Raw genomic sequence first — 12829 nt, 5'->3', positions numbered from 1 at the left:
CTGAGCATCTCCTCTCCTCACCCAAACGCCTTTGTGGCCAGGGAGCATCTCCTGCTGCCTCCACCACCACCGCTGACAGTGTGTTCCAGGCACCCACCACTCTTTAGCTCATGTTCATACGTTATAGGAGCAGAATTAGGCCATTCGGCCCACCAAGTCTACTCCGCCTGCCAATCATGGCTGATCGGTCTTTCCCTCTCAACCCCATTCCCCTGCCTTCTCCCCATAACCCCTGGCATCCTGCCATCCAAGAATCTGTCAATCTCCGCCTTAAAAATATCCATTGACTTGGCCTCCACAGCCGCCTGTGGCAATGAATTCCACAGATTCACCACCCTCGGACTAAATAAATTCCTCCGCATCTCCATTCCAAAGGTACGTCCTTTTATTCTGAGGCTAGACCCTCTGGTCCTAGACTCTCCCAATAGTGGACACATCCTCTCCACATCCACTCTATCCAGGCCTTTCACTATTCCACATCCAATACATGTCCGATGGTACCGATTCTCTTCCCAGCGTTGCACTGCACCCATAGTAGCCCAGCCCCTTCATGCTCTCAGGTTCAATAGCTCATCAGAATCTTTAAACTGGAGGTGTTTCTTTCCACACTCACCGTATTAGCGAACACAGAATGAGGGTAAAGGTCAACGTGGAGACTGAAACGATCAAGGGGACTTGAATCAAATTGCGAGCACAGTTGATTTTCGGAATAAATGCCAGGATGACAGCTGGTTTCTAAGTGTTATTATTAGCTGGAAACATCCTTAAGTACTTTGGCAAGACTTTATTCAGAGCTTTAAAGAAAGTCGCTGTGTTAATTTAAATTTCTGACACTTTTCTTTCATATTCACTAATCTGCTTATTGAAATAGTCCCTCGAGAGCTCACTAGGAAATAGGGCACGTTGTATCTGGTATCTGGATAAAAGGCACAATCCGCATTTCATGCTTCAATTATTTTTCTTTTCTCTCATCCTGCATTGACTCCTTGCTGGGGTCTTCTCTGCTGGCAGGCACGGGTTCCTTCTGAATGGGAAAAGGTGAAACTGGGCAGTAGCATAGAGCTTGCAACAGGGCATCACAATCTTCCCTTTACAACATAGAAAAGTACAGGTACAAAAAGCTGGAGTAACTCAGCAGGTCAGGCAGTATTTCTGGAGAAATAGGATGGGTGACATTTCGGGTCGGGTCTGAAGAAGGGTCCCGACCAGAAACCTCACCCATCCCTTTTCTCCAGAGATGCTGCCTGACCCTCTATGAGTTTCTCCAGCACTTTGTGTCTATTGTGCAAACATAGTTGTTTGTGGATGGAGGACAGGGGGTGGGGGGGGACATATGTTTCAGTAGAGAAATATGCAAGGGAAATCCAGAAACAAGATCTGGAGTATTTGTCAGTGAAATCAAGTGGCAACATTTCTCACTGAACATTATGGGAGAATGAATACTCTCTCTCAAGGAGCTGCTGTCTCTGGTTTAACAGACATTTCCAAGAATGAGATAGAAAGATTTGGGTTGAGCAAGGGAATTAAGTTTTGTGGAGCAGTGGCTAATCAGTCAGCCAGGATATTGATGAATGAAGTGTATAAATTCATAAGTGATAGGAGCAGAATTAGTCCATTTGGTCCATCAAGCCTACTCCGCCATTCAATCATGGCTGATCTACCTTCGCCTTTCAACCCCATTCTCCAGCCTTCTCCCCATAAACCCTGACACCCGCATACGAATCCAGAATCTATCTATCTCTGCCTTAAAAATATCCATTGACTTGGCCTCCACAGCGTTCGGTTGCAAAGAATTCCATAGATTCGCAGTGAAGATCCATCTGAGTGAACGAAAAGACGTGCCTCGGAACTGTTCACTGGTTTTTATATTTTACCAGTGAGCCTTTCAGCTCAGGCCTGTTTCGTAGATAATTTCAAATAAATATTCAGAGAGAAAAATATCTGGAAGAGGTTTTACATTCTAAAGGAAGAAGGCTCTCAGGTGAGATTTCATACTGATCAATGAACCCGTTGCTTTGCACAGTTATCCAGGCATGGAAAAAAAATCCCATCTTTAAATCAGCTGGAGGATCTTGACTCAGTACAAGCATCTCAATGTCAAAACCAGGTGCTTTAAAAATAGTGGTGGTTGTTAAAAATTTATGCTGAGGCGGTGGTTCCAAATGCCTTTGGTGGGTCAGGGGTGAGGTGAGGGCTGAGGGACGAGGGTGCGTTCACTCTCACGGTTCTCTCCGCTGGCCGCAGTAAAACATGGCGTCTTCGCCCCGAAACCGCTAACTCACATAATGCGGCCGATCCTCAGAAGAAAGGGAAGCTCGAGGCTTTTGTGCGCCGAACGCAACCCGGCGCACTGTAGATAACTCGGCGAGTGCACTCCGAATGCGCAGACACCCTTTTTTTTTATTTCTGTGATCGGCTTTTCCAGAGATGAAAGAGGACATTATTCTCCCAGTGAGACTTGTGTGTCTTTGAAATCTTTCCTACTGTCACTCTGTGATAAGACCCCTTCCCTTTACATCATTATGGATTATCAATATGCCACATGAGACTGTCGCCGTGGCAACCAGATCAGGAGGTACCCTTAGCATTCTCTAAATTTGCCAAATATAATCTCCCTGCCAAGATTAAACTGCAATTTCATCAGCAAATGGCACATCTTGCATCAGATGATTTAAATGTGACATTATTGGGTGACAAAGTGACACGCTCTAAGAGAGGAAATTAACGCCACGTGCCTCGTATCTTCTCTCACTCTTTTCTCGTTCTTCCTGACACTACCCGGTGAAACTGTGGGTCGGTTGTGAGAGCGGTTTAGCCTGTGTAGGATTGGACTGCAGATGCTGACTTACGCCGAAGACAGACGCAAACCGCTGGACGAAAAGGTATCGGCGACCTGTCGTGTCCAGGCCTTTCCTCGGACTGAGAGTCAGGGAAGAAGGAAACGTCGCCTATTCCTTCTCTCCAGAGATACTGCCTGACCCGCTGAGTTATTCCAGCATTTTACATAGAAACATAGAAAATAGGTGCAGGAGTAGGCCATTCGGCCCTTCGAGCCTGCACCGCCATTCAATATAATCATGGCTGATCATCGAACTCAGTTGTGCCTGCCTTCTCTCCATACCCCCTGATACCTTTAGCCACAAGGGCCACATCTAACTCCCTCTTAAATATAGCCAATGAACTGGCCTAAACTACATTCTGTGACAGAGAATTCCAGAGATTCACCACTCTGTGTGAAAAATGTTTTTCTCATCTCAGTCCTAAAAAAATTCCCCTTTATCCTTAAACTGCGTCTATCTTTAATGGTGCAAATGGAGAAGACAATGTCATTCTTCAAGATAGTTTCCACAAATTATGGGAAGGCATGATGTCATAAGGTCATAAGCGATAGGAGTAGAATTAGACCATTCGGCCCATCAAGTCTAATCCGCCATTCAATAAAGTGGCAATGAATTCCACAAATTCACCATCCTCTGACTAAAGAAAATTCTCCTCATCTCCTTCCTAAAAAAACGTTATTGAATTCTGAGGCTATGCCGTCCAGTCCAAGATTCTCCCATGAGTGATAACACCTCCCCTCATCCACTCTCTCCAAGTCTTTCACTATTCTGTTCATTGCAATGAGATCGCCCCCTCATTCTTCTAAACTCAAACCTCCAAATAAGCTCTGAACTACATAGACTATTATTGTTATTATTTCACTATTATAGTTTGTTTTATATGTGTACGTACGTACGCATGTGCGTATATACATATGTATGTGTATTGGGGGACGTGCCTAACGGGTTCACACTTGGTCTATTATATATATATATGTGTGTGTGTGTGTGTTTACATATTCTGTTGTGCTGCTGCAAGTAAGAATTCCATTGTTCTATCTGGGACATATGACAATAAAACACTCTTGACCCTTGAACTGCATTATGTCACATCCAGTTTTATTCTGAAGGCACAGATCCATATTTTCATCTTCACAGGCAGTGAGTCCAGATAAAAAAAACACTCTTTGTGTAAAAATGTTTTTTCCTCTGTGTCCCTTTTATGATCATATGCACATTTTGGCAATTAATTCCACAGATTCACCTCCCTCTGACTAAAGAAATTCTTCCTCATCTCCTTCCTAAAGGAACATCCTTCAACACTGAGGCTATGACCACTAGTTCTAGGCTCTCCCACTTGTGAAAACATCCTTCCCACATCCACTCTACCCAAGCCTTTCACCATTCTGTATGTTTCAATGAGGTCCTCCCTCATTCTTTTAAACTCCAGCGAGTACTAACCCAGTGCTGTCAAACATTCATCACATGTTAACCCACTCATTCCTGGGATGATTCTTGTAAACCTCCTCTGGACCCTCTCCAGAGCCAGCACATCCTTCCTCATCCTTCTGTGGCAAATAATTCCACAGATTCACCACCCTCTGACTAAAGAAATTCCTCCTCGTCTCTTTCCTAAAAGAACGTCCTTTAATTCTGAGTCTATGACCTCTAGTCCTAGACTCTCCCCCTAATGGGAACATCCTCTCCAAATGCTCATCATATGTTAACCTACTCATTCCTGGGATCATTCATGTAAACCTCCTCTGGACCCTCTCCAGAGCCAGCACATCCTTCCTCAGATATGGTGCCCAAAATTGCTCACAATACTCCAAATGAGGCTTGGCCAGCGCCTTATAGAGCCTTAGCATTACACCCCTGTTTTTGTATACAAGCCCTCTTGAAATAAACGCTAGCATTGCGTTTGCTTTCTTTACTACCGATTCGACTTGCAGATGAACCTTTTGGGAATCCTGCACCAGAAGTCCCTCCCTTTGCATCTCCGATTTCAGGATTCTCTCCCCATTTAGAAAAGGTAAAGGGTAACATGACATGATAAAGGGAATAATGTGAATGCTGAATCTTTCAAAAACGGAGCTCAAATACTATGTCCAGTTCTCATTGCTGCACTTTAGGAAGAACGTGGAAGGGATGCAGGGGAGATTTACTAGAAAGAACGAGGGATTTCAGTTTTAACATTACACTGGATAAGCTGGTGTGCTTGTCTCTAAAGTGAAGAAGATTGAGAGATTTGACATCATCTACAAGATCATGAAGGATACAAGGAGGACGAGAAGATAAATATTTTTGCACAGAGTGGTTCCTATCAGGATTCGCAGCCTTCGAATATGGAAACAGTCAATCAGTGCTTTCAGATGGGATTTGTATGGGCTGGGGATAGCACAGACTAGATGGGCTGAATAACCTCCTGTTCTATATTGTTTCTAATATACAGATCTATGGTGCGATTTGGACTTCAGAACCACAATCTCCATGCTATCGACACCACCTATCAATAAAACATTGAGTGTGGCTGCCAATTCATCAACAGCAATAACATCTTCCATTTGTTAATCCTGGCTAAATTGGACCAGTTGGGACTTCAAGATGGGGTTAAGTCTCAGGACTTGCTGGGAGATTTGGTCAAATTGGGATTGCTCTCTGCAGAGTTAGAACAGGCAGCAAGAGGTGCCAGAGAGCCTGGAACTTAGATACAATTCACAAGCAAAGAATGGGAAGCCTTGCAAGCCTTGTCAATCTGGTACTAAATGCATAGATGGATTGGGTGACTGCAAACCAGACATACACTTTGTAAATAGCTTGTAAATAATGTTGCAGATTCTGGCTCTGCTGGACGTTTATTGGATGGGGTGTTAAACCTTGTCTAGAAGTTCTGTTAATCAGGGTAAATGTTTCCAAGTTGACTTCATCTCGAAGTCCGTTGTGAATACGATGTATTGAACTGTTGTATCATTGGGTTAGAGAAATGCCTGTTATGTATGGGGTTAGTCGATATTTGTAATTAGGTGATTACGAGACAACCCCCGTGTGGTTCGGCCCTCAGGTTCGCTGGGCATTTAAAAGGCCTTGGTCGCGAGGCTCAGGGTCGATCTTCTAGAGGAACGTTCAAGTCCGCATGGCCTCCTGGAGTGTCTCTCTGCGCGAGGCCTAGAGGGCTTGAACAGATAGACACAGGATCGAACCCGCGGTGGGGATAGGTACAGTGTGTGATCTTTGTAACTTTGAACTTTGTAAATTTGTCAGTGCCGTAGGTGGCCGCTATTTGTATACCTTTGGTATGTGAGTAAAGAATGTCACTGCGCCTTGTCACACGTTTCATAATAAGGGGTAGGCCATTAAGGATTGAGAGGTGGAAAGACTTTGTCACCCAGAGAGTTGTGAATCGGTGGAATTCTCTGCCACTCAAGGCAGTGGAGGCCAATTCACTGGATGTATTCAAGAGGGTGTTAGATATAGCTCTTAGGGCTAACGGAATCAAGGGATATGGGGGAAAAAAACAGGAACGGGGTACTGTTTCTGGATAGCCATGACCATATTGATTGGCGGTGCTAGCTCGAAGGGCCGAATGGCCTATTCCTGCATGTACTTTCTATGTGACAATAAAGTATTCCATTCCATTCCAAATAAAAAGGATTCGACCAGTCGCCTCGACACTAACCTTCCAGAATGACTTGGGCCAGGTCCTGTGCTGACACGCGCCCTTTCTTCACGAAGCATTGGTACGCTCCTCCGTCGCTGTTGGCCATTCCGTCCATGGCCAGGTTCTCCTGGTTGCTGCCGGTGATGCGGACGTTCTTGCCCGGGGCGGTGATCTTGCCGTTGCGGTACCACTGGACAGCGTACTCCTGGGCCCCGGTCACGGTGCAGGAGAGCGAGACGCGGCTGCCCACGCTGGTCTTCACCTTGCGCGGGCTCACTGTTGCCTTCAGCGGCTCTGTCCATTGAAAAGAGAGCAAGAGATGGCTTGAGCCTCCCTCTCATCCTGTTGGATAACCTTTGCACAAAACCTTATTGAATGTTGATCTCGACATGTTGAACTATACACTTTACCTCTTGTGTTTCACTCCACTATTCTCTGCCTTCATAGCATTAAGAGGAATTTGCCAGATGGAAACATGACATTGTGCCAGTTGGTTTACCTTGCAGATATGTACTGTAGGGAAACAAGCCCATCGGCTCAACTGTTCATGCATTTAAGTTGTGTACCAAGTTCCCATTTGCCTGTGTTTGACCCATTTTCCTTTAAACTTCAAGCCTCTTAACCACATGACTCTATTAAGAGTCATAGGGTCATGCAACTTGGAAGGAAGCCCTTCAGACCAATTCATCCAAGATCTAAGCCAGTCCCTTTGCCCACGTTTGCCCCATATCCTTCTGAACATTTCCTCTCCATGTTGCTGTCCACGTGTCTTTTGAAAGCTGTTGTAGTATCTGCCTCAACTACCTCCTGTGGCAGCTCGTTCCATATACCCACCACTCTCTGAGTGAAAAAGTTGCCCCTCAGGTCCCCCTGGAATCTTGCCCCTCACACCTTAAACACATGTCCTCTTGCTTTTGATTCCCTTTTAAAAGATTTAGTCACTCTATTCCATCGATTTCATAAATAATTTAGTATAACCATATAACAATTACAGCTATTCAGGCCATGATTTCCCTACACCTGTATAATTTTTTTTCCCCTGCTCCCACCTCCTGCACTCTAAGGAACCCTAAATTCCCTCGGCTGCCATATGCCCACTCCCATTAGCTCAACCCCCATGTCCTGCCATCACCACTTCCACTGTAAGCTCATTCCACACTGCTTCTTGCTATCCATGCCACCTGTGCATAAAACCCTCAGCTCCAATCCACTCCCAACATCATACCCCCTCAGCTGGCATCATCTTGCCTCCCTACTTTGCTCTGTGTGCATATGTCAACATCCCACCACCCTCTGTGTGTCAATCCCACCACCCTCTGTTGAACAAGTTGTCTCTTAGTTTTAGAGATACAGCGCGGAAATGTACCCTTCGGCCCACCTGGGCACGGCATTCTTGGCATTAGCACTGGCACCAGGTCAGAAGGTCTTATAGGTTATCTTAGGTAGTAACCTTTTCACACAAAGGATGGTGGGTGTATGGGACGAGTTGCCGTAGGAGATAGTTAAGGCCGGTACTATTGCCTTAACTATCTAAGAAACATTTCGACAGGTACATTGATAGGGCGAGTTTAAAGGGATGTGGGCCAAACGCAGGTAAGTGGGACTAGTGTAGATGGGACATGTGTCAGTGTGGGCAAGTTGGGCCGAAGGGCCTATTTTCACGCTGTATGACTATCACTATCTCTTGGGATTGCAACCTTCACGTGGTCCACCCTGTTTCAACCTGACGTGCACAAACAAAAGATCAAATAGAAGAATTTTACCTACAACTTTAGGCTGTGCGCAGCTTACGCAAGAAGAAGACTCTATCTCTTCAATAGCCTGATTGCTTCCTGAACCTCATTAGCAAGGTAACGAGGCCACATCTAAATCATCTTGTGCTTTCCGATCAGATAAACAGAACCCTTCACTTTGCCATGTTTTCCTTTCCAGCAACTAACGTCGGGTGAAAGTCTGAATTTACTTCCCGCTTGCCTGCTGATAACGTGTTGTTCAGCAAGACTGTATTGACACGATGCTCAGCTAACATTTGCACAGCAGTCAGTTCAATTTCTTTGATGCCCCAACAAAACGTCCTGTTCAAAGAACTCATCAAAATGTTTATTGAAAAATAATTGGCCATCATAAGTGGCATGCTGCTTCAATGGGATTTCAAATCACATGAACTGAGACTGATGATTCAGTGTTTTAACTGAGTTGAGTCATAGAGTCATACAGCGTGGATGTAGGCCCTTTAATAATGACATCCAAATGGCCTCCCATCTTCCAGTGATTCATTCAAGTTAGCACCACTCTCTCTGTATGTTGGTCTATTGCTTCCTAATCCAGTAACCCACCAATATTAACATTGACGCAATTGTTTGAATTCCCTTCATGTTCTGGGTTCCCTGAGATATGTGGCTACACCAGCTTAGTATAGTTGAGTTTAGTTTAGTTTGGAGATACAGCATGGAAACAGGCCCTTCGGCCTGTTGGTCTGTACTGACCAACGATCACCCGTACACTAGATCTATCCTGCATACACTAGGGACAATTTTACAGAAGCCAATTAACCTGCAAACCTGCACGTCTTTGGAATGTGGGAGGAAACAGGAAAACACACGCGGTCACGGAGAGAACGTAAAACTCCGCACAGACAGCACCCGCAGTCAGGATCGAACCCGGGACTCCGGCGCTGTAAGGCAGCATCTCTACCGCTGCACCACTGTGCCATTCTATCCGACTTCTTGAGCACCTCTCCATTGGCTTCACCCTCAAAACGCTTTGCACCCTTTTAACGTTTAATAACATCCTTCCTCTATAACAGGTGGACCAGAACTGAAGCGTTTCCAGTTTAACGACAACCTTCCTATAGCAGGGCGACCAGACCTGAACACAGTGCTCCAAGTGTGGCCTCACCTACGTCTTAAGGTCATAAGGTCATAAGGAATACGAGTAGAATTAGGCCATTCGGCCCATCAAGTCTACTCCACCATTCAAACATGGCTGATCCATCTCTCCCTTCTAACCCCAGTCTCCTACTTTCTACCCATAACATAGAAATATAGAAAATAGGTGCAGGAGTAGGCCATTCGGCCCTTCAAGCCAGCGCCGCCATTTAATATGATCATGGCTGATCATCCAAAATCAGTACCCCGTTCCTGCTATTTTCCCCATATCCCTTGTTTCTTAGCAAAAGTGCTCCCTCTCTCTCTTGAAAATGTCTGACACCTGTACTAATCCAGAATCTATCTCAGCCTTGAAGATACCCACTGACTTGGCCTCCACGGCAAAGAATTCCACAGATTCACCACCCTCTGACTAAATAAATTTCTCCTCATCTCCTACCTAAAATACATCCTTTAATTCTGAGGCTATGACCTCCAGTCCTAGACTCTCCCACCAGTGGAAACATCCTCTCCACATTCACTCTATCCAAGCCTTTCACTATTCTGTACGTTTCAATGAGTTCCCCCCCCCCACATTCTTCCAGTGCCAACAAACGCTCATCATGGGTTAACCTCCTCATTCCAGGGATCATTCTCGTAATGCGAAAGATCTTTGTGAGCGATTCGTCTTGCCCGTGATGGCGGGGAGTTCTGCGCCATTCACTTACGTTTGACATTCAGCCGGCCGACCACCTCGGCGTTGCCAAAGCTGTTCCAGACCTCGCAGATGTAGTTGCCGGTGTCGGCGGGCACCGTCTTCACGATCAGCAGCCCGGTGACCGTCTGCCTGAACCGGTTGCCCCGCTCCAGGGGGGCGTTGTCCTTCACCCAGCGGTACTTGGGCGCGGGCTGGCCCGAGGCCTTGCACGGCAACACAACCCGCTGGTCTGCCATGACCACCCGGTGGCTAAACCCGTCCAGAACCGTCGGGGCCGAGTTGACGGGATCTATCGGGGGGGGGAGAAAGCATAGCTGCGTTTTCACAGTGACTGAATAGCACGCAACGAGAAAGCTTTTAGCTGCATCCCGGTACACGAGACAATAATCTAAATAACAATTAACATCACAGTAACAGATGCTAAGTTCATAAGGTCATAAGTATATGTACAAGGAGCAGAACTAGGCCATTCAGCCCACAGAGTCTAATCCGCCATGATAGACACAAAATGCTGGAGTAATTCCTTCTCTCCAGAGATGCTGCCTGTCCCACTGAGTTGCTCCAGTATTTTGTGTCTTTCTTCGATTTAAACCAGCATCTGCAGTTCCTTCCTACACATCAAGTCTAATCCGCCATTCAATGGCGGCTGATTTATCTAGCTCCATTCTCCTGCCTGCTCCCCATAACCCCTGACACCCGTACGAATCAATGCAAGGTCAACGTATGCGTCAAATCTTTAATCAAAGCAAGGGACAGGGAGGCATTAACTGTGGGGAGAGAAACAGAGTGAATGTTACAGGCCAAAGATCCTCCATAATATCATAACATCATGTCATAGGAGCAGACAGCGAGTCTGCACCGACCAGCGATCCCTGCACATTAACGCAATCTCACACACACTGGGGACAATTTACATTTATCCTAATTGACCTACAAACCTGTACGCCTTTGGAGTATGGGAGGATCTCGGAGAAAACCCACGCAGGTCAGGGGGAGAACGTACAAATTCCGTACAGACAAGCACCGATAGTCAGGATCGAACCTGGGTCCCTGGCGCTGTAAGGCTGCAAATCTACCTCTGCTACACCCTGCCATCCCGACTGGTGAAAATATTTGTACAGTGCTGTATTTTTAAGGACAGTCCCCAAGGATGCAGGTTTTTTTCAAACAAACTGCATTGCTGGTTCTAGAATTAAACTCGATATGGTCCTTGTTTAATACAGTTTTTACCACCTATTCACATATGTCTCCGGTTTAGCTTGGTTGAGATATGCAGCGTGGAAACAGGCCCTTCGGCCTACTGAGTCTGCACCGACCAACAACCTGTACATCCGTTCTATGTTATCCTAAATTTTCCTTCCTACGCACTCGGGGTAATTTACAGAAGCCAATTAACCTGCACATCCGCACGTCTTTGAAATGTGTGGGAGGAAACCCGAGCACCTGAAGAAAACCCACGTGTTCATAGGGAAAAGGTACAAACTCCATACAGACAGCCCTAAAGTCAGGATCGAACCTGGGTCTCTGGTGGCGGAAGGCAGCAACTACTGCTGCGCCACTGCGCTGTTGTGATGCCAATGACACGTGAAAGATCTCAATCTATTTCCTGGGTTCGTAGCTCGCACGAGAAGATCACAGAACTCATGAGCCAAAAAGGTGGAAAAGGGCCAGAAACATGAAACAGATACAAGGATGTTGCTAGGACTAGAGGGTGCGAGCTATAGGGAGAGGTTGAGTAGGCTGGGTCTCTATTCCATGGAGCGAGGGAGGATGAGGGGAGATCTTATTGAGATATACAAAATCATGAAAGGAATAGATCGGGTGGATGCACAGAATGTTTTACCCAGAGTAGGGGATTCAAGGACCAGAGGACATACAGTAGGTTCAAGGAGAAGGGGAAAATGTTTAATAAGAATCTGAGAGGTATCTTTTTCACACAAAGGGTGGTGGGTGTATGGAACAAGCTGCCAGAGGAGGTAGTTGTGGATAGGACTATCCCATCAGATACATGGATAGGACAGGTTTGGAGGGTTATGGATCAAGCACAGGCAAGTGGGATTAGTGTAGCTGGGACATTGTTGGCTGGTGTGGGTGAGTTGGGCTGAAGGGTCTGTTTCCACATATATCACTCTATAACTCTATGACTCTATAAGGCGGGATCTGCAAAAACTAAAGCTAGTCTGATAATTTGGATGCAACGTTACCCCCCCTCAGCAGTCCATGTACTCGGCAAACCAGCTATGTACTGCACGGGATGTTACGCCACATAATCAGGTCATTAAACCCCACTGCATTAAGCTGCACTCACCTCACCAGAACCTTTCATGTCTGTCTCACTCTGTATAAACCTTAGGACGGCACAGCAGTACAGCGGTAGAGTTGTTGCCTTTACAGCGCCAGAGACCGGATTTCATCCTGACCACGGCCACTTTTTGTCTGGCGTTTCTTCGTTCTCCATGTGACCACGTGGGTTTTGTCCAGCAGCTCTGGCTTCCTCCCACACTCTGTCTCTCTTTCCACAGATGCTGCCCAACCAGCTGAGTTTTTCCAGCATTTTCTGTTTTTGATAGGCATTTTAATGATGTCTAACCTTTCAAACCACTTTGATGATTTGAAAGGCCTCAATTAGTTCAGGTCTTGGTCTTCACTTATCAAGAGAGAAGACTGCCAGCTTAATCGATATTCCCTGATCTTTATAGATTCTCAGTTAAGGGCAGGCATGGGAATTTAAACCTGATGGTTATTTAAACAGTGCATTGATGGCACT

General features: G+C 46.0%; 1 protein-coding gene across 1 annotated transcript in view; it reads right to left on the bottom strand.

Annotated features, from left to right (window-relative positions):
* Positions 1-12829, bottom strand: part of LOC129702994 (cell adhesion molecule DSCAM) — a 207478-nt gene that overhangs the window by 194141 nt on the left and 508 nt on the right. The window contains exons 1-2 of the mRNA XM_055645130.1: positions 10073-12829; positions 6496-6771 (exon numbers count right to left, since the gene is read on the bottom strand). The exon at positions 10073-12829 is cut by the window's right edge and continues 508 nt beyond it. Coding sequence (XP_055501105.1) covers positions 6496-6771; positions 10073-10298 — 502 coding nt within the window. The 5' untranslated portion in view covers positions 10299-12829. The remainder of the gene's footprint in view (positions 1-6495; positions 6772-10072) is intronic.

This window comes from Leucoraja erinacea, chromosome 13 (genome assembly GCF_028641065.1).
Source record: "Leucoraja erinacea ecotype New England chromosome 13, Leri_hhj_1, whole genome shotgun sequence".
In the NCBI taxonomy this organism is placed as follows: Eukaryota; Metazoa; Chordata; class Chondrichthyes; order Rajiformes; family Rajidae; genus Leucoraja; species Leucoraja erinaceus.
This window is presented reverse-complemented; position numbering and strand designations above follow the sequence as displayed.